The sequence below is a fragment of the Centroberyx gerrardi genome, chromosome 4 (assembly GCF_048128805.1).
Source record: "Centroberyx gerrardi isolate f3 chromosome 4, fCenGer3.hap1.cur.20231027, whole genome shotgun sequence".
Lineage (NCBI taxonomy): Eukaryota > Metazoa > Chordata > Actinopteri > Beryciformes > Berycidae > Centroberyx > Centroberyx gerrardi.
In genome coordinates, this window is record NC_136000.1 from 30702023 (window position 1) to 30728619 (window position 26597).

At 42.3% G+C, this 26597-nt stretch overlaps 1 protein-coding gene across 2 annotated transcripts in view; it reads left to right on the forward strand.

Moving 5' to 3' along the window:
* The window catches only part of bcar1 (BCAR1 scaffold protein, Cas family member), an 82271-nt gene that overhangs the window by 15293 nt on the left and 40381 nt on the right, over positions 1-26597 (forward strand). The window contains exon 1 of one of the 2 annotated variants that reach the window (XM_078283088.1): positions 20828-21215. The exons of the other annotated variant lie outside the window; for it this stretch is intronic. Within the exon in view, the coding sequence (XP_078139214.1) occupies positions 21204-21215 (12 nt within the window). The 5' untranslated portion in view covers positions 20828-21203. Of the gene's footprint in view, positions 1-20827; positions 21216-26597 lie in introns of those variants that run through there. 2 annotated transcript variants of the gene reach the window in all.

Genomic DNA, 26597 nt, shown 5'->3' on the forward strand with positions numbered 1-26597 from the left:
GATGCCATCCAACGTGGAAAAGGTGACTTTGAGGTGACAGTAATACATTTTCCAAACTACTCCAATAGGCTAAAGGGACGTTTGACCCTGCTGGCTCGAAACAGCCATGCCACCTTCTTATAGAGTACAACAGGTGGTGACATCACCTGGCACCAAAGATCAGCCAATAGCAGATTTCAAGAATGTGTTTTACCATTTAGATGTCGGGCTTTACACAGATTTGGGTTTGGGGTTTAGTTACTCTTTGAGCTTTGGTACTATTTGCCGGTACAGTGTGGTTTCTGAATGGCTGAGAAATGATTAGGTGTAATGTTGTGAACTCTGTATAAGCCTTAAGTGTAGATACAGTACAGTGTAGATAATAGGTCCAACTCAACATTGGTGAAGGAAGGGGTCTACCTGATAACCCCAATGACATACCTGCTCTCACAATATGAAGTCGAAGCTGGGTGTGGAAATGGATCAACACACTTGAACTTTTCCCCTGCAATCATTTCTTCACAAGCTTCTAGGAGACAAAACTGCAGTACCTTGACTTTTCTGCCTTTCTTTCTCATAGCTATTGTCATGTCATGGTGTTAAGGGGGCATTGTGTTAGTGGCCAAGCACCCCATGCACACATGCGTACACACACACACACACGCACACACACACACACACACACTAAAGACAGACAGGTAGGCAGGCTGGCAACAGGCAGCAAGCAGATGGACAGACAGACTGACAAATGGACTGAAACACAAATGTACAGGCTGAAACACAGACACACACACACGCAAACTGATAGACAGAAAGACAGGCAAATAGCCAGAAAAGTGTCTGCAGCTTGGGTGGTCTGTTACAAACATATATACACACACACACACACGGTCTCTCTCTCATTCTCTCTCTCTCTCTCTCCCTCACACACACACACATACACACTGTGGGAGCTAGGAGTTTAATCTGCCCAGCTGCCATCCTGTGAATTGGTTGTGAACCGAGAGGCCAAGCAATTTACTCCTCACAAAGGCCATTCCACACCACCGAGCAGTGTGTGTGCACGTGTGTGTGTGTGTGTGTGTGTGAAGGAAGTATGATGGAATTGAGAAGGGGGCGGGAGGGGGAGGTCGGATCGACGGAATAAGGGAGGGATAAAGAGAGCTGTAGTGAAACGGATGGGGGGATACGGAGGAAGGCGGGGGGGGCTGGAAGGATAAAAGCAAATGAAAGAGGGATATTGGGAATTGAGGGAGGGGAAGACGAGAGGAAGGAAGTGATAGCACTGTTTACGGGGGGGGGGGGGGGGATGGAGAGATAAAGGTGGAAGGGATGGGAGGGTTTCTCAAAAAAAAGTGCAGTAGCTGCGGGTCTGATTTCACACTCGTGTCTCTTAGAGGAAAACACACGCAGCTCCGCCATCGACTTCACATTATCTGATGAAAAGACTAGTGGCAGTTTCACCTTATCTGCTTAGCGGATAATGCAAACTAGACACAGCATCAGCATGCATTAGGGTTCGACCGATGCGGATCTTTGAAGGCACATTCTGAACCCGATATTTTAAAATGTTATGCCAAAAAAATCCCCAAAAATTAATAAGTAGTCAGTGGAATCCTTGTAAAGGAAATCCGGGAAAAGAATAATAATAATACAACATATTCGTTGACTTCACATCAGAATGTCTCATTAGAATCAGTTCAGGTTAAGGTCTTCCCATAGATCGGTGGTTCTCAACTTGAGGTCCGGGGACCACCAGGGGTCCTTGAGGGGGTTCCAGGGGGTCCCCAGCAAATTGATGAATTGTTAAACCTCATCATTATTTCATTTACAAGAAGTTAACACAATTAGAGAATATAGAAGAATGTATTTTGGTCATAGTTTCACTGTTATCTCTCAACCTACAATACAGATAGTCATGGAATTCTGGACAAAAAAATATCTAACAATAAAAATAATAACATAAAGAAAAGACGAACATAATTCTAATCTTTACTAATGCCTGCAAGCCTTCATGTGCAACAAAGCTAGATAACAGACAGAGAGACAGACTGAGAAAAAGAAAGACAGTCGTACAGAAAAAGTCTGCAGTAAAAATACAAAAATACTCTGTGTGCCATTCCTCTGTCCCTGAAGTATAGACGGGGGTATTTCAGGAGTTGTCTCTCTCTCTCTCTCTCTCTCTCCCTCTCTCTCTCTGTCTCTCTCTCACACACACACTTCGCTGAAGGCCACTGCTGAAAGCCGGACAGGAAAGGTCAAAGTAGTGTTTAGTCCCGCAGGACGAGCTGCAGTTTGCCAGCTGCCTCATTCCTGACTGGCTGGCTGAGGCCTCCAGATGTAGCCATGAGGTACAAGTCCCATTTTGCTTTTGTTTGAAGCGTACTGCGCTACAGCTATTTATTACTGCGCTGTTGACTTCTGCCCGGAGAGTAAAAACACATTTTGTGCTACAATATACCTATTCAGAACTGGATAGACTGCTGTGGTAGGACTGATGTTTAATGTGTATGATGGCTGATATATGGGTCAATATTCCAGTGAGTGTGGTCCATCTCTAATATGATGGATATGATGCAGTTTGATTGATTACATATTTAGTGTAGAATTGATCAATACACTGGTTGTCTATGGGAAGACCTTAACCTGAGCTGACTCTAATGTGACAATTTGATCAGATTCCACACAAGTATGCATTACTGTTATTCCTACTTCCTGACTTTGGTTTCAATGGAGAGTTTTGCAGAGACTGTCCTGAAGCTGATCTCAGCTCCGACAGTGTGGATCTTCTCTGTCCTCATCTTTCATACTGATCTGCTTCTGCCCCGGTCCATAATGCAGAGCCACCCTCATTTTGTGGGAACTCCATTTGGGAAATGGTTGCATAACGGCTCTGAGTGTGTGTGTGTACTATATGCGTACACGATTGTAGTATATGAGCTAAATTACAGCCATTTCATGAGACTCATGATTTCTCTCTCACACACCCTCTCTCTCTCTCACGCACACACACACACACACACACACACACACACACACATACAATTAGTCAGTCTGGGTCTGTAGGAGCCTTAATGGGTTTAATAGTGTGACCTAGATCTACATGCGAGTGTGTATGTGACACTATTTCTCAATGGTGAAAAAAAAAACATTAAGATAATATGGCAACACGCTTGTACACTTGTAACCTCTCCCTTTCTCTCTCTCCTCTCTCTCTCTCTCTCTCTCTCTCTCTCTCTCTCTCTCTGTCTCTCTCTCTATAAGTGGGCCTAGCCTGGTTGGGATTGCCCCAGCTATAGCTACAGCACATCATATTAACAATGTGGGGAGATAGGACGATGGCGTCCCAAATGTTTCTGAACAAATGGGAATCTGAATCATCTGGCCAGCTCATGTTGGCAAGCCTTGGCTGAATACTTGGCAAGGATGTTCATGTGCTTGTGCTTAATTAATTCATGCCATCTGCAAGAGAACTTGAAGTGTCCATTAGGTTCAAGCAATATGAGTTTTTGAAGGCCGATACCGATATTTTTGGATGGAAGCTGCTGATAGTGGATGTTTTGTGCAGATATTTAGTATCTTTAAATTTGACTATTTTCATGCTGAAAGAATTCCCAAAAATTGCAACAAAACATATACTACAGTTGTATTACTGTAGTATAAATTTATACAATATAACTCTCCTGTTGTTACCACATCTGATTGCACACTAGCTAACATGTCTAATAGCAGCTAGTATGTATTGGTTAGTAGTCCCATGTTAACATTAACAGTGGTTGTTTTGCTAAATTAGCCTGCTAGCTAGTCAGCTAGCTAACAGTTTGTTCAGGTTAACTGAGCTGACTCTTCTCAAGCTACATTTTCATGCTGAAATAATTCCCAAAAATTTCAACAAAACATATACTAGAGTAGTATTACTGTGCTATTACAGTACAAATGGAATACCATGTTTATTTGTATCCAACAAAATCTATACAATATAGTACTATTCCATTTACAACTTCCTGATGTTTGCAATGGGAAAATGTCTTTGTATCCAACACAGCATATATTACAGTAATACAAATTACATAATCCACCACCAATAATTCCTATGAGAACTATTCCTCATTTTACTGTCGACCCCTGGGAACCTCTTCAAAGACCCCTGGAGCCCCATCAAAGACCCCTGGAACCCCCTCAAGGACCCCTGGGTGCCACCAGACCCCACCTTTAGAACCACTGGCTAACAGTAGAGGCAGCATAATGAGGATCCCTTGTGGAGTTTCTGCTGATTGAAGCTTTCAACTGAAAGCTTTTCTGCTGACTGTTCTAGTAATAGCACTGCACACCAGCATCAGATGGTACATTCATTAGGTGTGTGTGTGTGTGTGTGTGGGTGGGTGTGTGTGTGTCCCCAATATGCTGGCAGTCTGCTAATGTGTGTAATGATGGATAGATGTGTGAGAGAGGAAGACATAAAAAGATAGAGGGTGTGTATGTGTGTCTGTGCTGAAGGAATGATATGTTATTGAAAATACAGAGTATGAGTTATGTGCTTGCTAGCCAAAGGTGCTATACAGGACATCCTCTTGGACAAATACACACACACATACACACACACATACACACACACACACACACACGGTCTTTTGCTCTCGCCTCTTGTGTACTCGTATGTAGCTTTGACAAACTGTAATAGTGTGTCTTGGATTTGTGTGTCTCATGTAATGTAAATGTGCAGCAGCAGTAAAACAGTTAAAACAGTAACTCACAACCACGAGATAAAGTGAATTCATATTTCAGGAGGAAGTACTAGGCCCAGTAACACACCTTCTGGCGGCCATATTGGAGATACAGCTTGGCTGTCTCAACATTACTCAATAGAAATGTTTAATTTCTGTGCTGTTTTTGACTGGGAACTGATTTTACCACTGATACATCTGATGAGTATTGTATTATGATGTCAGCTTGTTAGCTAGCTAGGTCAGCTGTCACTGTTCTGCTAGCAGTCTAAGTGAAGCTAGTGTATTGGCTAGTAGTCCCAGTAGTAGTATTAGCATTAGCATATTGCTTTATTGGTGTAGTAGTAGTTGTTGTAGTATTATCAGCTGTAGGAGTAGTATTAGCATATCGCTTTTTTTTTTTTTACCATGCTTTATTAGCTTAGTAGTATTAATGATAGTAGCAGTAGTAGTAGTAGCAGTAGTAGCGGTAGCAGTAGTAGTGGTAGTAGTAGTAGTGGTAGTAACAGTAGTAGTAGTAACAGGTAACCAGTGATGTGATTTGGATGGTTAGTACCAGTTAAAATGTTAGAGATAAAAGCATGAATGGCTTTGCTCCGAGTTACTAAATGACAAAAAACTGAAAGAAGTAAGACTGCACCACTCTTTGCAGCTGTTCATCAAAGCTTTAGTCTGCATCAAAAATGACTCCCCAATTTTCTGGCAGCTGGCTTCACATTGGCTGACAGAGTACCTTGTTGATATAGAAGCAGAACTAATGTGTTTTGTGGGCCAAATAAAACAAGGATATTTCTCATTTGTTTTCATTTAGCTGCAGAAAATGTAGAATTTGATGTCGCTGAGGCATTAGACACATCGTCGACGGTCGTAGGCGGTGGAAGGAGATATTGTGTATACAGATGATACAGCACGGTCGAGCGGGAGCACGTGAATGGAAAACGGGCGGCTGGGGGCTCAAAATTGAAACGTCAGTTTGAACGGGAAAGTCTGCGGTGATTTCAGTAGCGGTTACGTCTACTAAGTGAAGCGTATTTCCTTATCGAGCTGCTGGAATCTGTTAGGAGGCCCGTAGGGAAGCAGTAGATCCGCACCGAGCGCCATCACAACACACAGGAAATGTAGCATTCCTTTGGCCAGACAGAGGGGGAAGCGGGACACGAGCCAGACTGAACACCGCTCTACTGACTGTGTGTGTGTGCAGAGAGAGAGGGAGCGAGACGCCAGACTATGCATCACCACTGCTGCTGTGTGTGTGTGTGTTTTGTTCGGTGTATTTCTACGTCTCTCTAACACATTCTTGACCCCTGCCAGAAGAGTTTACCAGCGAAATTAGGTCAGGCTTTATTCTTCCAGCTCACATTACAGTATTTTCCCCATCAGGGCCTTATGTAAGAAGGCTTCCTGAAAGTGTCGTAACCTCAAAATAGGTCCTTTGTCCCCATTTTTAGCTTCAGATTACGCTCGCGCAGATTCTGCTTTACTTGACAGACAGCGGCGGAGCGTCCAAGCGAAGAGGGGGGGGGGGTGACTTCAGTTCGGAGCTGGAATTAAACTGGGTTTAGACCGATATATGGGGCCGATATTGTCCTTTTATTAAAACTCAGATCTGGTCCAGTTAGTGTCGCTCCACATTATATGATGGTGTGTTACCACTGTCAACACGTTAAAGGTAACACACACTGCAGGTCATGCATTCAACACGTTTCTGGAGACTGATTGTACCATCTGCTCCTAGACAGCATGTATGCATGTACACATACACACACACACACGCACACACACCATAAGCAGTGGTTACACAATGCAGTGGCTCTGTCAGTGCTTAAATGTCACTGATAATTGAGTGTTCCCTCTATGTCTCTCTCTCTCATTGACACACACACACATACACACACACACACAAAAGCCCATCAGTGTTGAGATCTCCTGTTGATTTATATCAGTATTGAACAGCATATAAAGGCTGGTATCAACCTGTCTGTCTCCCACACATGAGTTACTGGCTACTTTACTGACAGACTGATTTACTGACTGGCTTACTTTACTTTTCCCCTCATCAGCTCTTAAAACTCTACCAACTCCACAGGGTTTTTCGCGGTATTGCTTATTTCATAAGCTATTTTTGTGCTTCCATTCTGTTTTTCTTATTGTAGAATTGATCAATACACTGGTTTTCTATGAGAAGCCCTTAGCCTGAGCTGATTCTAGATAATAGACATTTTGATCAGATTCCACACAAGTATGCATCAATATATTATGATTATGATTATTATTATTATTAGTAGTAGTAGTAGTAGTAGCAGTAGCCATACTAGAATTATTGTCCTGGGTTTCAATAGAGAGTTTTAGTTTCCATTGGTCTAAATGCTGTTTTGTTTGACCATAATAACCAAATAATGCATACTCTTTACAGTCATATAGTCTGTCATACGGTCTATTAACATATATTGTAATCATCTGCTGAATATGTTGTTTTTCTATTGTTTTGATGGCTTTTTGTCGCTTATTTCATATTTTAGTGCTTATTTTCTATGTTCCTTTGCTGTATCCTATTACTTTGCTGCTGCAACAACCCAATTCCCCCATAGAGATCAATAAAGTTTCATCTAATCTTGCCTTAATAACCACGGTCAAATGGCAGTCTACCAGTCGCCATGCACAGGTTTATGTGATTGCTATAGCCACCAAATATTATGGATTTTGTGGCGATTTTTGTAATTGATTGATTCAAGGATTGATGTATACTTTTTGATGAGCATAGCGTTGAAATTGCAGTGATGTGTAAGCAATCGTGGTCCTTGGTCATTTTTTAACGGGATGTGAGGGGCTTTCTATGGTAAGAATAGCAATTAGTCAAAATTGCAAGGCCCTGCAATATTGGTGTGAATTCGTTTTTGCAAAAAAAAACAAAAAATTAGCATTTTCAAATGAACGGTTCTCTTCCTTTTCTCCATCATCAGTTCAATTCAATTCAATTTCAATCTACTTTATTTGTATGACAGTTCAGAAACAATTTATCATATAGGCTTATCATTTTAGGTGATATTACAGACATAACAGATAGCTATTGCTAATTCAACGAAAAATCAACTGTCGTCAGCAGTAATCGAATAAAGAAACATTCAATAGTTCAAATCAATTCTTCCATTCAGTTAATCATAATGTCCTCCTTGTATTTAGATCTGTATGGATGGAAAAGGATGAAAATGCTCCTTCAGTCTCTGTCCTCTCTGCCTCTGGTCCATTAGAATAATGTAGGTCAGTCATGTTACTGTGTGTCTCATCCACACTGACATGTAGCTTACCCCTGGCCCTTTTCCTTTCCTTCCTTCCTTCCTTCCTTCCATCCTTCCTTCTTTCCTTCCTCTCAGTCACTCTCACGATGAAACGGTTAAAAGATAACATTGTTGTCTTAAAATTTCTGTTTACTGGGGTTGGATATGTTTTTGTTATCGTCCACCTCTGATATGATAGATATGATGCAGTTTGATTGATTCCATATTTATTGTAGAATCGATCAATACTACAATGGTTGTCTATGGGAAGCCCTTAACCTGAATTGACTCTAATGAGACATTTTGATCAGATTCCACACAAGTATGCATGAATATGTTTTTATTATCATTATTATTATTATCCTCCTGGGTTTCAGTGGAGAGTTTTAGTGTCTCATGATGGTCTAAATGCTGTTTTAGAGGCTTATTCACAAGAATAAAATTCAGGGGGAAACTGACACCAGTCCTCTCAGTTTAGCTCTAATGGCTTTTCACATGATTAGGCTTCAATTCACCAGCTACAGTATATCCTTCCCCATAATCTAGACTTTAAACAGCCAATAGGAGCCTCTCATCTGGCTCACATGGGGTCAAAAGGTTAGTGCTATAGCTTGATGCCTTGATCAGTAAAATCTTAACATCAACTCTGAAACTAAACCTAAAATCGGGATGATGTGATCTTGTCTGGTATGTGTCTTTACTCACTGAGCCACCAGGATACCCAGCCGTGGATATTCTCCCCAATTTACAGTATTACAGCATGCAACTGCGAGTGCAGAACATGGCTGAGTGTATCTTGTTGGTCTATATTAAGGCTGAATCCTAATTAGCCTACTCTACTTCTGATGGCCTATAAAAAGACACCACAGCCTCTGGAGAACACTGAGGGACTGGTAACTCTGCTGCTCCTCTCTCCTCCCTTTCCCCTCCTTCTCTTATATTTGATCATCATGTAGATGGATGTGTGTGTTTACTAAGGTTTGAATGATAAAGTGCCGATATTGGCCTTATATCAAAAAATGGGATCTGGTCCAGTCAGTTTCGTCCACCTCTGATATGATGCAATTTGTTTGAATACGTTTATTGTTTCATCAATACTACACTGGTTGTCTATGGGAAGACCTTAACCTGAATTGGTTCTGATTTTCATCAGATTCCACACAAGTGTGCATGAATATGTTTTATAGTTATTATTATAGAGGCTTTGTAGTTGCATTACAAATCTCCTATCAACCACGTCTGGCTCCATCATGGAGGTCCATTGGAGAATATGCTGTGTCTAAAACTGTCTACATATATAACAGCCAGGCTAGAAACGAAGAGCTAGCTGATGCAGCTTGTTGTGGTGTGGCTATAGATCCATTCAGTAACGTTCTCAGTAAAAGTGAATAGTGTGATAAGGTGGATTTGTTTCCTAATGTAGGTTACTGTGACACAGTAAACTGTCTTGTCTTTAGCTCTAGTCTCTACTCCAAAACACACTGAGTTGTAACTTGAGAAGAGTCAGCTCAGTTAACCTGAACAAACTGTTAGCTAGCTAACTAGCCAGCAGGCTCATTTAGCAAAGCAACCAATGTTGATGTTAACATGTGACTACTAGCCACTACTGTTAGCTCTCTAACAGGTGGCATTATCTAGTGCGGTATGTCATCTGAATGCCCTCTATTATTATTAGTAGTGGTAGTACTGTAATTTCTTTTAATTCTTGGCATGAAAATCGCCATTTAAAGATACTGAGTATTGGCACAAAATATTGGCTATCAGCAGCTGCAACCCAGAGGTATTGGTATCGGCTTCTGGTAACCCATATCGGTCGAACCCCAGTAGGCAAACTACATGCCAATGTGCACAGCAATATGTTGCATGTAGTTAAAAATTCAATGAGGTTTTGATTTTGTTAGGAAAGAGATTAGTGAATGGTTGCTTGACTTAGCTGAGGATCATACTAGTGTTTGACTAGTGTGGGATGTTGAAGCTGCAGGTAGCCGATATTTTGTGCTGATACTCAATATCTTTAAAACAAACTATTTTCATGCAAGAAATTACTAGGATCCAGTGTTTCCCCTTGAATTGTATTCTTGTCAGGGTGGAAAAGCATTTAGACCAACCATCATGGGACACTAAAACTCTCCATTGAAAGCCAGACTAACAAATCTTTTTGCTGTGTTAGCGGCTTCTTAAGGCAGAGTGAGGCAGGTTTCACTGCAGGTTTTACAGACTGTTGAGTAAAATCCTCCACACCACACTGGGATGATTTCTCTGCTCAGACATCTGATATTAAAATAATACTAATAAAACATATTGACTAGCTGTGATCGGGGAGGAACCTCATCATATCAGAGGTGAACCACAATGACTGAACCACATCTGATTTTTAATAAAACGACAATATCGGCCCCATATATCAGTCTAACCTGAGACCATACACAACACACTCAGAGTGTGTGTGTGTGTGTGCGTGTAGGAGGACAAATCATTGAACGGTGTTTGAACCGTCACACTGTCGCCTGAAGGAGGAGGGAGAGAGAGAGACAAACGGGGAGAAAGGTAATGGAGAGAGAACGAGACGGATAGAAAACAAATAGGGATAGAGAGAGAGAGAGAGAGATGGAGTTACAGAAAAAAACTAGAAAGAGGAAAGTAGGACAGAGAAGCAAACGTGTGGGAGGTTGAAGAGCGGTGTGTTTATACTCGTATACGAATCAAAGAATCCAATGCAACATTCACTTCAGTGTGAACAGCTGCTGCTACCAGGAGGTGGAGGATGTGGGCAGAGATTTATAAGCAGAAAGGTGAGAGGAGAGAGTCCAAACACCCACATGCACCCGCATCGCTCTATTTTTCTATACTCATATATTGCTTTGCCGATATTGGCCTTTTATTAAAAATCATATCTGGTCCAGTCAGCGTCGTTCACCTCTGATATGATGGATATGACGCAGTTTGATTGATTACATATTGATTGTAGATCAATACTACACGGATTGTCTTTAACTTGAATTGATTCGAATGCAACATTTTGATCAGATTCCACACAACCATGCAGTTACGTTAACGCGTCTTTGTCGAAGTTTCGCGAAAAGGAACTGGAACCTCCGGCCCGATTCTGGTGTTTCTTATAGGTTTTATTTTTTTTGTCTTTTCATGTGAATTTTCCTACAGCGCTTCTAAAGCACTGGAGTTCTCAGTCGCGGTCACCATAAGACGCGAAAGAAGCGGGAATCCCGAAGTTCACGCACATCTAGCTCCGCAGAAAGCACAAACTAGGCGGAACGTGGAAGTTTCGCCGTCGCTTCTTCTGTTTTTATGATGGAATTTTTCATGCGTGTGTTAGCGGAGGCATGAAACTTCTTCATCTTGTCCAGGCACTGCTATTGCTCTCTCTGGCTCTCCTCCACGTTTGTTGTTCTCTGCTCTCCTGGTCACAACACGTGAAATCCGGTATGAGCGGTCAGACTTGAGTTACATTTTCAGAGGTGAGATTCGAATCGCATTTCAAAGCACCTACGATTGTGGTTTGAATTTGACCTGGAAAGATCTAAATACTGTTTCAGAGTTTTGATCCACCCTGCAAAAATACATTTCTAGGGGAAGCACTGAGTATATCAAATTTTTTTGGTGTGAAATTTGAATATATTGAATGTCAGCTAGACAAGATATCGGCTAATTCATATATATCAGTATCGGCCATCAAAAACCCATATCAGTGGAACTCTAGTGTTTATCTCCCTCTGTGTTTTTTCTGTCTCACTATCGCTCTCTCTCTCTCTCTGCTCTGTTGCCCTCGAGCTCCTCATGCAACAAAAGCTCTTTCTGTCCCAGCTCTAATAGACTGTGACAGTAGCCGGTAGCTACTAGCGGCAGCATATCTGCACGGACCTGCACAACGTCTGACCGGTGAGCGGTCTCTCCGCAAATTGGTGGTTTATGAATCTTTGAATCTTTCTATAAAATGCAGGTTTAATCAGGTTTAATCATATTCTTGTCATTAGGGTTTGAATTTCATGGTTTGTTGGAGGCAACAACTCAACAGATGTTATTGTATAGCACATATTTTGTGCCAATATTGAGTATGTTTAAATTTGACCATTTTCATAAAGAAAATAATCCCCCTAAAATTCCAAGTGTTCAGTATTTCCCCTCAGAATTGTATTCTTGTCAGGGTGGAAAAGCCTCTGAAACCGCATTTAGACCATCAAGGGACACTAAAACTCTCCACTGAAACCAACCCAGGTGGTTGATGATAATAATGAAACATATTGATGCATATGTGTGTGTAATCTCATCAAAGTGTCTCATTAGAATCAGTTGAGGTTAAGGTCTTCCCATAGACGACCAGTGTATTGATCAATTCTACAATAAATATGTAACTGCATCATATCCATCATATCAGAGGTAAAAGGCCAGTATCAGCCCCATATAGCCGTCTAACCAATATATTGTTATAACCCTAATTGTTATAGCTGTTTCAGTTAATATTCATATGCTGTAAATGTGCTGTGTGTGTGTGTGTCCTTTGTAAGGGCATATAGGAGCAAGTGTGTTTCTGCGTGCTCATGTGTTTTATGTGAAAATGACTGTGTGTGGTCCCATGTACCTGCATGTGTGTTTCCGAGTGTATGTGTGTGTGTGTGTGTGTGTGTGTTATCAGCAAATCTAGACCAGTCCAGTCTGATTCACTGGCCCTTCAGGCTCGGTTGCCATAGTAACCTCCCTTCTTCTCTTTCTCCGTCCTCCGGCCTGTCTCCGATGTTCAAGTGAGTGTGTGTGTGTGTGTATGAGATATGAAATGATATATGATCTTAAAGTAAGGCTCACTACAACTTGCCTTGTGAAAGATGGCCAGTTGAGTGACGAAAAAAAAAATACACCCAAATAGAAATCATATACATCCTCATTAAAGAATATTTTTTAAATGATATAAATAGCTGAGATCATCATATCAGAGGTGGACCACACGGACTGGACAATATATGATTTTTAATAAAAGGCCCATATTAAACCCATTTATCGTTTTGTGGCTCTAGTGTTCTCCCTCTGTCTCAGTTCACATTATAAGAGCTTTCAGTTTCCCCTGAGTGTGTTTCCTCTCTGCTGATGTCTCTATACTGTATGGTCCTTCCCCCTGTCCTGCAGGTTTTCTGTAGAATGTTTGACTGCCTCCAGGGGGCGCCACAGGCGGAGGTAGGTCCCACAGCATGGAGTGGAGTAGTTAACACCCGTAACGCTGCACAAAATGTCCGTCCTAACAAGTCGTTTTAAGTCTCAGGAGTGAAATCTGACAATGAGGTGTGGTAATTGGACATATTGTAACAGGATTTGTGTTTTAAAGTGGCTTTATCTTGAAACCTCTTGAAATCAATATGATGTCACTTGTTTCTAATTAAAATCATCTCAGACTAGGGGAGAGCGGGGCTAGCTGTCACATGGGTAAGTTGTCTCAGTGGCTTTTTTTCTGAAACTAAATATTGTACAGCCAAAAGTCCAATTACACAAATATTTACTTTTTTTTTTTATAATGTTGAATACAGCAATCTAAGTCAAAACACTGTCACATGAGAACAATTGTGATAGATGAAAGTAAATAATGAAAATCTTAGTGTTTTTTCTTTTATTTTTTTCTTATAAAGGAATCAAAATAGTTATACATCGTGACACATAAAAGTAATTGTCAGCTATAACCTGATAATAAATTTGAATGGTGTAGTCGCACCCCATCCTGTGTGACTACATGGTCTGATGTGGGGTAAGTTGTGGTAACTTTTGCATCCAGCAAATTATTCAAAATGTAAAAATGCAATTTTTTACAGAAGACCTCAGTCTAGGTAGAAAAATATATCGTATCTCAATAGTAAGGCACTGCTGACAAATACACCAATGAGTAAAAAGTGTGACACCATGCCCTGGTCTCCCCTATTTTAAAGCCAAAAAATAGTAATAATGAAGCATGCATTCTTTAGACTTTGGTTGCTCCTGATCAGCTGTTTCACACATGCACTTAGTGAAGTGCAAAACATGCAGTATTTCTAAATGTCTTCCATCCATAGAATAAGCAAGTTACTGCAGACTTTGTCATAATAACCAAGTAGTCCAACAAAACTCGTCATAATATTTGATTAGCACTGGGACTTTAATGCAAGTTGTTTGTGACTCCGGTCTGTGACTCTAATCTTTTTAGCATGATGTTGAAGAGTGATTTAGCCACTGTGACTTTAATAACAGTTTGCCTGTGTGAACATGAGATTGGCTGTGTGGATTGCTTATGCACGTGTGTGTGTGTGTGTGTGTGTGAAAGTGTCATATTTTGTGCTGATATTCAAATAAAATCTTTAAATTTGACCAATTTCATGGCAAAAAAAAAAATGCAGAATATTCAGAATTGTATTCTTGTCAAGGTGTAAGAGTATTGAACATTTTTGAAACAGTTGAAAATATGAACTATAGCATTTATTAGGGTGTTCAAAATAACAGCAGAAGCGCATACTGAGGCAAAGAAAGGTGAAAAATATGAAAATATACCAAAAAGATGAAATTTATTTGGTAAATCATATTGAGAAAATAGGTGAAAAATTATAAAAAAATACTAAGATATATGCAACGTATATAAAGTTAGAAATATACGTTTTAGTATTATGTTTGTTGTTATTGTTAGTAGTAGTAGTATTTATCTATTATAGGCCATTCTAGTCTACTCTATAGACGCTGCATGGCCTGTAGTAGCGCCCCCTGCTGATTGAAACCCACTGCAGAGAGAGAGAGAGAGAGAGAGATAGCTGACTAGCCATGGAGCGAGAGCGCGGGGTGATTTGGCGTTTGCCAGACAGGAAGTTCAATAGAGCCATGCTTGACAGATGCCACAGGCTGTCTCTGTGATGTTGCCTTCCACAGTGGCAGTCATTGAGACGTTTACTGCGCTGTCAAAGGCCTGATTGTCTGTCTGATTAGAACAAAGCGCCGCCTCTGGCGTGCCTCACACGGACACTTGGGTGCGCGCGTTAGTGTGTATGTGAGAATGTTTGACGGATATGGGATTTTGAAGGCTGATAATGATGCTGATCATTTTGGATTGAGTCCACTATAATCGATATCTTTAAATTTGACCATTTTCATGCAGGTGTTCAGTGTTTCCCCCCAGAATTTTATTCTAATCGGGGTGGAAAAGCCTCTGAAACATCATGAGACACTAAAACTCTCCACTGAAACCCAATCAATCAAACTGCATCACATCCATCATATCAGAGATGAACCACACTGACTGGACCAGATCAGATTTTTAATAAAAAATCCCGATATCGACTCCATATATCAGTCTAACAGTAGCGTGAATGGCGTGTCTGTCTCTCTACAATAGGTGGTCAGCGTCTTTTTCGCGTCCTTTATGTCACTGACATGGTGGCGCTCACGCCAGAGTTTTATGATAATGGCCTCGGAAGCCGTGAATGGCTGTTGTCGCGCGCTGAATGGGATGCATTTACACTCCGGTACAGTCGCATACTGAAAGAGATGACAGCCGATAGAAGGTTGTTGACCTCCAGCATGCAGAGATGAGAGAGAGAGGGGAGATTGCAGAAGGTCGATTCGTACAAAAAGGCCTTTTCAGAATTCCACGTGCAGAATTTAATGATTTATTTCATTTTGTTTTATTTATTTTCCCCGCTGTTGCTGTTTGTTCTGCTGTGTTTCCTTTCATTGCCGGTTTGTGAAAAAATATGACTGTATTCGTACTGTATGTGACTTTTCTGTGTGTGTGTGTGTGTGTGTGTGTGTGTGTGTGTGTCTGACCGGGGGGTCGCGGAATCAACCAATCACGTCACTTGTCTCGACCGACCCCTGACCTCAGCCGAGCTCTGACATCAAACTGACAGAGGGGCTGTTTGTCAGAACCCCCCCTTCTCTCTCTCTCTCTCTCACTCTCTCTCTCTCACTCACACACACACACACACGTACACACACATTCCAAGCCTTGATGAATCTGTTTAGCCAGTAAGAGACCGTTGCTTCACTATTGCAGTGGAGTGCCAAATGTTTTGTGTGTGTGTGTGTGTGTGTGTGTGTGTGTGACCCCTCAAACCTGACCTCCCTCCTCTTGGGTTAGTAAAATCTGCTTGTTTTCTACATAGGACCATCAAGAATGTACTCAGATCAGCTGTTCTAAACCAGCAGGATTGAAGGAAATCAGAGGATTGATTTAGCCATTACGGAGAGAGAGAGAGGGAGAGAGAGAGAGAGAGAGAGAGAGAGAGAGAGAGAGAGAGAGATGGATAGATACAGAGGGCGAAGTAGAGACTGGAGAGAGCACCGCAACATATTTTGAGTTTATCAGAAACTGTAGAAGCAGCTGCTTTTCAGCCCTCCCAGCAATGATTATACACACACACACACACACACACACACACTAATCTCCATTAGCAGTATTGCCAAATAAGACTCGGCAATAGAATCCTAATATTAAAATCATTGAATCAACACACACAATCACAGGAAATTAATGTCACATCTGGTCACACCACAATCCTATTATGCTTCCGTGTGTGTGTGTGTGTGTGTGAGTGTGTGTAGAGATGCCTTTGCCACGCAAGTGTACATCTGATTAATGGGAATCAGACAATCATTTGTATTTTCTACTCAGGGCTTAACAGAAATCACTTGCTGTTATAATACGCAGCCTAAATGATTAAAACACACACACACACACACATTCATATGCAGACACACACTCCGAGCTCATCAATTAGTTGATGTCGCCCGCTCGGCCGGAGGAGAGAGCTGTCAGGGGTTAATGAAGTTATTAACCATGTGAATAGAGAGGGAGAGAGAGATGGAGGTGAAGAGTGAAACGAGTGAAGATGGGAGACACTGATGGAGAGACACTGTGGCTCGTCTTCTTTAAGTTGTATTTAGATCAGATGGGACTTTAATGTTCCCCCAGGGGAGATTGGGGTTGTTGCAGCGCCAAAAATAGTAGTTATAGCTGCAAGCAGCAATACGGCGACCGGGGTAAGTGTAACCATTTAGTCGTTTACGGGAGAAAAAAAGTAACTTCAATTTTTTTGTATTCTTTCAGAATTCTTTGTAAGCCTATATAAAATATAAAACAATGGCGGAACAGTTTAGTCAGGGAAAAGAAAGAAATAACGAGTGAGTTATTTAGTGCGCATTAAACCTTTAAAAAAAATGTCAGTTTTGGAATTTATGCATACTTAATCATTTTGAAGATATTTCTACATAATTATTTTGAATGTTGTTCCTCTCTAAATATTTTTTTTTCAAGTATGCTGAAATTCCCATTCATTTCTATTATGAAATGACTGTAGAATTTTTGAAAAATTGTCAAAATTACAAAATTTAAGATAAATGGATGAAATTTAGCACTAGGTTGCAGTGTATGAAAGTTTCTTCTCACTTGGGCCTACATTTTGGTGAAAGTTGCAAAGCTGTAGCATGTACGGCTGATATATACGGTGATGTCACTACCTGTTGTACTGTATAGAAGGTGACATCACCTGGCACCAAAGACCAGCCAATAGCAGATGGCCAGTTCAGTACCCTTTTCACCATTAGGTGTCAGGCTTCACCACAGATTTGAGTTTGGGGTTTAGTTACTCTTTAAAGTTATTTTTAATTAATTCCTTGTTTTCCTTTCCTTTCCTTTCCTTTCCTATCCTTTTCCAGGTCACTTAACAAGAAATTCTAACTTACATGCTCTTTTTCAGCAACGTCAATGTGGCCCACCTCTGATATGATGGATATGATGCAGTTTGATTGATTACATATTTATTGTAGAATTGATCAATACTACACTGGTTGTCTATGGGAAGCCCTTAACCTGAACTGAGAGAGAGAGAGATTAATTCAAGACAGAAACCAAGTGTCCGTGACCCCAATTCACCAGCAGAAATCATCATTACCATATTCAAATTCACATTGACCTACATGTACTAACCCTCAATGACTGCATTCTGTGTGTGTGTGTGTGTGTGTGTGTGTGTGTGTGTGTTGTATGGTATGTACCAGCCATCCGTGGCTCAGTTTGACAGAGGCTGCTGTTGTCGAGTGTAGCGGTCAAAGAGGGCAATGACCGGGTCACAGAGGGTGAAGTGTGTGTGTGTGTGAGAGCGAGAGAGAGAGAGAGAGAGAGAGAGAGAGAGACAGAGGGAGAGAGAGAGGGACAGAGAGAGAGAGAGAGTGTAGGTGTGTGGAATGCAATGCTGGACAGTCGGCCATAGTACTGGTCAGCACCAGACACAATACAGCTACTGTTCTACACTTATGAGAGACAGAGAGAGAGAGAGAAAGTACGGTGGCCAGTTTAGGACATCCTCATCCCTTTGTCACTCTTAGGTGGACTTTACAAAGCTTTGCTGTACTTTTGTCAGACTTAGATGAAGTTAAAGGGGCATTAAGTAATCTAGGACCTCTATTGCTTTATAGTGTAAATGTGACCCTCCTGTTACAGGACAGTCTCTTAAACCACCGGGCCACTCCATCACCCCTAAACCCCGCTTTGTCTTTTTAAAGGTTATTTATAACGAGTTTGTCGATTTGTCGGACAGCAATCAGTGCAGAGTGACAGGACGAATGGGAGAGAGAGGATAATGGCATATTGCAAAGGTTGTGTGTCTGTGTGTGTGTGTGTGTGTGTGTGTAAAAGTGTGCGGTGAGGTGGTAGTCATTAGCTGATGAGTGGAGAGTGTATGGGAGGGGTGTTGCGCAATGGGGGACTAATTGAAGTGGTGTGACAGTTTAATGCTTTATGTGTGTGTGTGTGTGTGTGTGTGTGTGGTGTAATCCAGTTGTATGCCTGGTCTGCTTACTGACAGCTGTGATCTCATCCAGACTTAGAGCAAAGGAGAGAGACAGACAGAGAGCGAGAGACCAAGAGAACGGCTGAGTTGAGGTCCCAGGGGGCAAAACGCGTGTGTGTGTGTGTGTGTGTGTGTGTGTGTGTGTGTGTGTGTGTCTACTCAGCCAGAACGTAAGGATAAGCCTTGTTGTCATGGATACAAGTGACAGCATCTCCATCCTTAATCTTAAGCACAGCATCTGGTTTTTGAATTTAGAAGACTATTTATTGCCTTGGCTTGCCTTATATGAAGAGTCTAATGTCTAAGGGAATCTGCACTATCCTGGTTAATGCTATATAAGCAAGAGACAAAAAGACCAACTGGAGGTCGGCATCCCTCTAAAGGCCCTGACACACCAAACCGACGTCAAAGAACCAGCGGCGTCGAAGGCCGACTGTTGCGTCGCCTCACGTCGCCTGCGTCTGGTCCAAAAAGTTGCACTTGAACACACCGCAAAGAGTACACCCGACGGCCAACTAGCACGTACGTTCTGCGCCTGCGTGAGGGGAAATTACTCTCCATACCTTATGTCTGATAAGAAGTTGCAAATGGCACTGGCGTTGTCAGCCCTTGGTCTTTTGGTTGTGGAAGAAGAAAGGAAGAGGCGGAGGCGAAAAATAAGGAGAAACCGCACTAAATGGGTGAAATCATGAATAACGTTACTCCAGCGACAGGCTCAAGGGGCTTTCCCGAACCTGTGTCGAGAGCTGGAGATAAATGAAACCTCCGATTTTAAAAAATTTCGCTCGGCTCTTTCCTGTTCAGTTCCACATGTTGAAGGAATTTATCAGTCCAATCATCAAGAGGCAAAACACGAACTACCAATCAGAGTGATCTCTCTCACCGACGGCTCCGACGCCGATTCAACATGCTCAATCGGCCGAAAAGACGCCGACAGGGTCCGACTAGTGCCGACGGTGCGGGACACACCGCAAAAACTAGGGACACCGACGCTTACCGACGGCCCGACATTGGCCGACGGCCGACCGTCGGCCTGGTGTGTCAGGGCCTTAAGTCCACACCTGACTGAATCTGTCCCTCATCCTACTGCATCTTCAGTATAGAATCGAAAAAAGTTAGGAAAAAACAACAACATTCTTTATTGGAAATGATGATGAAATATTCTGATGAAACCGGTAACTGGAGTAAACAGATGACTCACAAACTTACCAGTCAAAAACTCAGAAAACCAATCTGTTACTCTGTCCTGTGGATGACCCCTGACCTTTCAGACAGTAGGCTTATGGCCTGTGTGTGTGTGTGTGTATGTGTGTGTGCATGGGTGTGTGTGTGTGGTGGGGGGAGGGGTCAATAGATAAGCTAGTGCCGCTATTGACACTTCCTGTTTGTTCTGTGTCTCTTGTCTGCATGTCATAAAGTCATGAACTCTGCCTTCGATACAGGAGGAACAGCTGTTTTTGAAGGCAGATACCAATATATTGGCGTTGAAGCTGCCGAAATTTTGCGTTGATATCCAGTCTCTAAATTTGACCTTTTTCATGTTCATGTTTTTCAAAATTCAAAGTATCCAGTGTTTTCCCCCAGATTTGTATTCTTCTCAGGGTGGAAAAGCCTCTGAAAAAGCATTTAGACCATCATGGGACACTAAAACTCAATTTGGTGAACAAAGTACGCCAAATTGTAAGTATTTGTAGGTAACGGCAATGCGATCAGGTGATAGGAATGTTGCATTATTCTCATGCAATCTGTAGTAGTGTGTGTGTGTCGTCAGCATTCCAAGGCACTGACAATTTCTCACAGCCAGGGGGAGGGAGAGAGAGAGAGAGAGAGAGAGAGAGAGGGGAGTAGAGAGACACTGACAAAGAGAGGGCAAAGCTCATTTGCATGAGAAGAGGTCCTCGGGCCAATGGCGGGACGGGACGGGACGGGACGGGGGGGAATGTCGGGATCGAACGGGAAGTGACGGTGTCGGGTTACGCACTCCTCCCTCTTTTCCTCAGGCTGGAGGGAGAGACGGCAGAGAGAGAGAGCGGGGAGGGGAGGGCGAGCGAGGTAGAAGTAAACGGGCCAAGCGGCAGTCTCATTCTTGCTGTGTGAGATCACGGAGAGGCAGAATGTGTCGGGATCTGCCTGACTACTGAAAACGAGACCGAACAGGACAGACGGAGAGAGAGAGAGAGAGAAGGAAGGGAGGAAAGAAAGAAGGAGGTGGAGGGAGGGACACCGACAGGAGCGAGGAAGAGAGGAGGAAGGAGGGAGAGGAAGACTGGAGGAGTTTTTTTTTGGGGGGGGGGATCGTTTTGGATCTACTCTCTACAGAGGATCTGGTTGGATCACTGTGGTAAAAGCGACACTATAGGGGCTGAACAGCAGCCCTGCCCTGGACTTTAATACAGCAGCCTCACTGCAGCAGGGACAATATGAACTATCTGGTGAGATTTTATGCAAGACATTTCAGTGTGTGTGTGTGTGTGTGTGTGTGTGAGAGAGAGAGAGAGAGATTTCAGTGCATGTCTATGAGTTGCCGCTACTTCTTCCTTTCCGTCTATGCGTCTTCTTGTGTTTGTCTACATGTTCGTTCTCCCTCTGTGTGTGTGTGTGTGTGCTTGTGTGTGCGTGTGAACGCTTTAGCAGGACCTGCTAAATACCCCAGCTGTGAAAGAGGGAGGGCAAGAAGGAGGGGAGGGAAGGATTCAGTGTGAAGAAAAGGGAAAGAGAGAGGGCGAAGGGGGAGGAGGGGAGAGCTGGAGTTAACATTTCTTGCTGTGGATTCCTACCTTTTGTTGGTTCTCAGCGGGGAAGAGTGTGTGTGTGTGTGTTTAGTGTGAAGGGTTTAAAGTCAATAGATGTAGGTAGAGGGCACTTCATTGTCTTGTAATCTGTGTAGTCGAAGTGACAATCGGGCCAAACTTGCAATTTACTGAGTAAAAGTTGCAGACAAGTCTTCAAAATAAAACGCTAATCATCTGAAAACTTGATTTTCTGTAAGCTATAGATTTAAGATTCGATTAGATAAAACTTTATTGGTTCCAGGGGGGGAAACTGACTCGTTGCAGCAGCAAATCGTAATAGGATACAGCAAAGAAAAGTAGGATATGGGGCATTCAACATAAAGCAACAGACAATTACAACAGTAGAAGGTGTTAAATATGGAGTACAGCATTGTTAGGATGTGCAAAATAACATCAGAACTTACTGAGACAAAGACAAGACCGATGGAGAACGTGTATAATATGAAAGTATACCAAAAAAACAAAATATGGGCTGTATGAAATAAGTAAAAGTGAGAAGAAAAGTGAGAAAATGAGGAAAAGCAGGTGAAATTTGCAAAAACAAGCTCGCATATCTGATTATTTTCAGATGAATTCAGTAAGTTTGTCACTTGATGCCCATAATTCTCTTGAGAGAAGCTTTCCTCATTCAATCCTAAAGACACGCAGCAGAGCTTTTCTTTTAAAATGACATGCTGCACGGCAGCAGAACTAACATGATATGTCCTGCTTTATATGTCCAATCCCCTCTGTTCAGCTTACACTACCTTTTTCTACCCCGCTTTAGCTGTTGGAAAGCAGAACGTGTTTTCTCTCTCTCTCTCTCTCTCTCTCTCTCTCTCTCTCTCTCTGCTTTCTGCTTGTTGCTTTCCAGCATTTAAACGGTAAGCCTCGCCGGACTTAAAGAGTGGGGAGTTAGGAAGGTTTGCGGCTCTGGGAAGAAAGAAAGGAAGAAAAGAAAGAGAGAGAGAGAGAGAGAGAGACGGGGAGCCGTGCTCTTTCTTTCTGCTGACTCAGAGGAAAGTGGAGAGAAATTAAGGTTTTATGGCCAGAGGACGGAGGGAGGGAGGGAGGGAGAAGAGAGTAGGGAGAAAGGGAATCAGTCGGATAAAAGAGAAAAATGCTTTGCTAAAACGAAAGCAAAGAGGAAAGGAGTGCAGAAAGAGAGGCAGGGCAGACGGGGGGGTATTTTATGTTCAAAAATGATTTTTGAAATGCAGAGAGGGGGGGGGGGGGAATTGGTGGACTTGGACAAAACAATGTTTTGGTGAAGAGAAAGAAAGGGGGAGAGAAAAGTAGTTTGATGGGAAGAAAAGAAAGAAAGAGGCTAACTGGTCATGGAGATCTCTTGGCAGTAACAGCCCTTCCCTCCTATTGTTTGAAAGGCCTGGCTCTGGGTCAACTACCATACCACTGTGTGTGTGTGTGTTTGGAATGTGGATGACATTGAAGCACTGTTGAGCAGATCACTGTCTGTGTAGTTAATGATTACACAGCAGTAATTAGCGTGTAATTAACGTGTAATAACATTGTATTGTGATGGAAATCATAAGCAGCCATGTATTTGAAACCGGTCGCACACCTTTTCCGCTGACTGTACAAACTTTAGTGTCACTTTTTCTTAGTTTTTAATAGCTTAGATGCAATGTAGATGGAGAGTTTTAGTGTCCCATGACGGTCTAAATGCTGTTTCAGAGGAAAGAATGCAGTTCTGTGTGAAAACACTGAATGCTTGTAACTTTAGGCATGAAAGTAGATAGAAAAGATACTGAAAATCATCCAAAAAATGAAGAGAAAAACCCATATTGCTTGAATTCTGGTTTCCCCCTCTCCAATCTCTTGCATTTTGTTCCCGACAGCGTCACAAACGACTTGCAGGGACACATTGCTCGCATGAGAGGCGTAATCCATCATTGCAAAACAGAGGCTCAGAATGAAGATAGCACTGGCATTATAAGATTATTGATCGCTGATGCTCATTGCCATGGGCTTCGCTTCGCCCCTGCTGCTCAGACACCAAAAATAAACCAATAAAGGTGCAATAAGGAAGATTTTTACTGCTCCATGGCACACAATGAACATAATATATCTGCAGGGGTTGACAGGGTTGTTGATCAATACCAATGACTCAATGGTTACTTGGTCAGCTGCTCAGATTTTTGACTTTCAGAACTCACTTTCTGGCTTGAACTCTGTTTTGGAATAAAAAAAACACCCCACCCATTGGAGTTTTAAGACACATTAGAGTTTGTGAAGGTCACCAGTGTTTTTCCTAACAGTACAAATTCGTAGCAACAATACAAATATGTTGGTATTGCATAAGAAAGAAATTCTTCTACACCTATTGTAGTGAAGTCAGTTGTTAAGGCTGCAGTCAGAAGGCAGCCAGTGACACACAATCTATTTCAGAACGGAGGGTTTAACAGGGCCAGGAAACGGTGCTGCTTTTAAATAGATGAAGAGGATTCCCCCCATACCATTGAGGAATGTGCGTGTGTGTGTGTGTGTGTGTGTGTGTGTGTGTGTGCGTGTGTGTGTGTGTGAATCTCAGGTTCACTCGTTCTTTCAGAGTCAGGTTTCCCTATTGGGTCTTTCATCCTGGCTAGTTAACACATTGCTAATCTTGTCTTGTATGGCCCATGAGAAGTAGTAAAGGTTAAGAATGGTGGCATCCGATGGAACTGTTGACAGTAGGGTTAGAGTGATATATGAGCAAGTCTGGGATTCAGTGGAGAGTTTTAGTGTCCCATGATGGTCTAAATGCTGCTTCAGAGGCTTTTCCACCCTGAAAAGAAGAAGTTCTGGCTTGAATCCAAACATATTGGTATCAGTATTGGCCTTAAAAAACCCATAGTCTATCAGTTGAACCTGAGTTTACATCATGCTATTAAAACTATACTGGTTTGAAACAGACGAAACAGTGGCTGTGTTGAGAAGACACACCAGAACTTGACATACATTTTCCATATTCCCATGTCATCATGATGCCGAGGCTGGTAGCTCAACATTCATTCACCTGAAGCAGCATTCTGTTGAGCATACTGTCTACTAGCTAACACAGCTAAGAAAAGCTAGCATTAGTGGCTATTAGTTCCATGTTAACATTAACATCAGTGTCTTTGCTAATTTGCCAGCTAGCTAGTTAGCTAGCTAACAGTTAGTTCAGGTTAACTGAGCTGACTCTTCTCAAGCTACAACTCAGAGTGTTTTGGAGTAGAGACTAGAGCTAAAGACGAGACCGTTTACTGTGGAAACAAATCCACCTTATCACACTATTCACTTTTATTGAGAACGTTACTGAGTGGATCTACAGCCACACTAACAAGCTTCTTCAGCTAGCTCTCTTGTTCTAGCCTGGTTGTTAGATATTTAAATATTATTACAGCTAATTCTCCAATGGACCTCTATGATAGAGCCAGCTGTGGTTGATAGGAGGTTTATGACACAACCACAAATATATTTAAAAATAGAGATATTAATGCAAAAGTGGAGAGGCAGAAGAATGAGAAGTGGCAGAGTCAGTACACTTCTACTTAACAATGCATTTCTACTGACTCACTGACTGAGTCATGGAGGCCGGCTTGCAGCAGGAATTCCCCTCTGTCTCCTCCATGACACACACACACACACACTATCTCCAGCCCCCCCAGGGTGCTCTGGCTCCAGCGACACCCCCCCACCCCATCCCCATCTATTGAACCACACACACAGCCACCCACCACAGTCAAGTCTTCCCTGCACCCCCCCCCCCCCCCCCCCCAAGTTAGAGGACACACAGGTGTCATCCATAAAGCCAGTGAATCAGTTAGTAAACCAGCCAGTCGGTCAACCAGTCAATCAGTGTAACTGTCGTCAGCTGGGATAGTCGTTTTCTCACCCCCATCATGACGCATGGCATTTTTGTATTTTGTATTTTTACCTAATTTCCGCATGGGAATTGTATTTAAGTTTCAAAGTTTCATCCTCTCCTAGTCCGCTGATCTCATTCTGCCTCCATACAAGCCATAATGTGACAAAGATCCACCAGGACAGCAGTAGACCTGCAGTAGTTGAACTAACTCAGACTCATAAACTCTATAGTGTGTGTGTTAGTTATCACCCCAGGTCCTACACCTTGACTTCACCTGACAACTGGTTCTAGTGCAGAAATATACGTATATGACTCATGCCTCATACATGCCAGTAAACTTGACTCAGGGAGAGGTCGGTGGACACGATCCCCTTTGATCTAGTTAGCGCATTGCCCCGTGAGACGGTGCAGCGCACCTGAAAAGGCTTTGTAGACACCGCTGGAGATTTGGGTCATAGGTGTTTAGCTCCACAGTCTCTTGCTGAAGAATTTTAGGAGTGTTTGCCAGCTGATCCTTAAAATGTTATGGGGTGGTTTTAAGAAGAACAATAGGGTTGGATCATATATGGGGCAGATACTCCAGAAATATTGGCACCCTTCATGAAAATGAGCAAAAATGATTGTATAATCCTTCAAAAGAAGCCCTTACTGAGTGCAACCCATAAATTGAAGCGCCTGAACTTTGCCAAGCATCATTGGAACTACAGCTGGAATCGTGTGTTGTGATGATGTGTTTTCTTATCATCAGGTTTGTCTTCACTGCTGCAGTAGAACGTAAAAGTTGGATGAGTTCAACTTTTGTGCACAAGTTGCATCTGCAGGCACTTTAGGCAGCACTTTACACCTGAGTTTGTGGTTCTTCTACTGAAAACAATGAACATCTAGTTTGTCTTTGTTGTCTACCACATACCGCCATAGTGTGAATGCTGCATTTTAGTACCTTCTGAATAGTCCGTTTGCTTTGGTCTGAAACAGGAGAAGAGTTGTCCTTTGTTGCATCCTACATTTCATACAGCAAACTTTCAAGCAAACCATAATTCATCAACAGAATCCAGGTGGCAGGAGTCATTTCCTTCATTGGTCAGACATTTGGTGCAGGAAAAGGACTTTCTTCCAGGGTGAAACTCATCCTTAACCCATTATTCATTGGCATGTTCATCCCATAATGCTCAGTGCGTCCTGTAGTCAGGTGG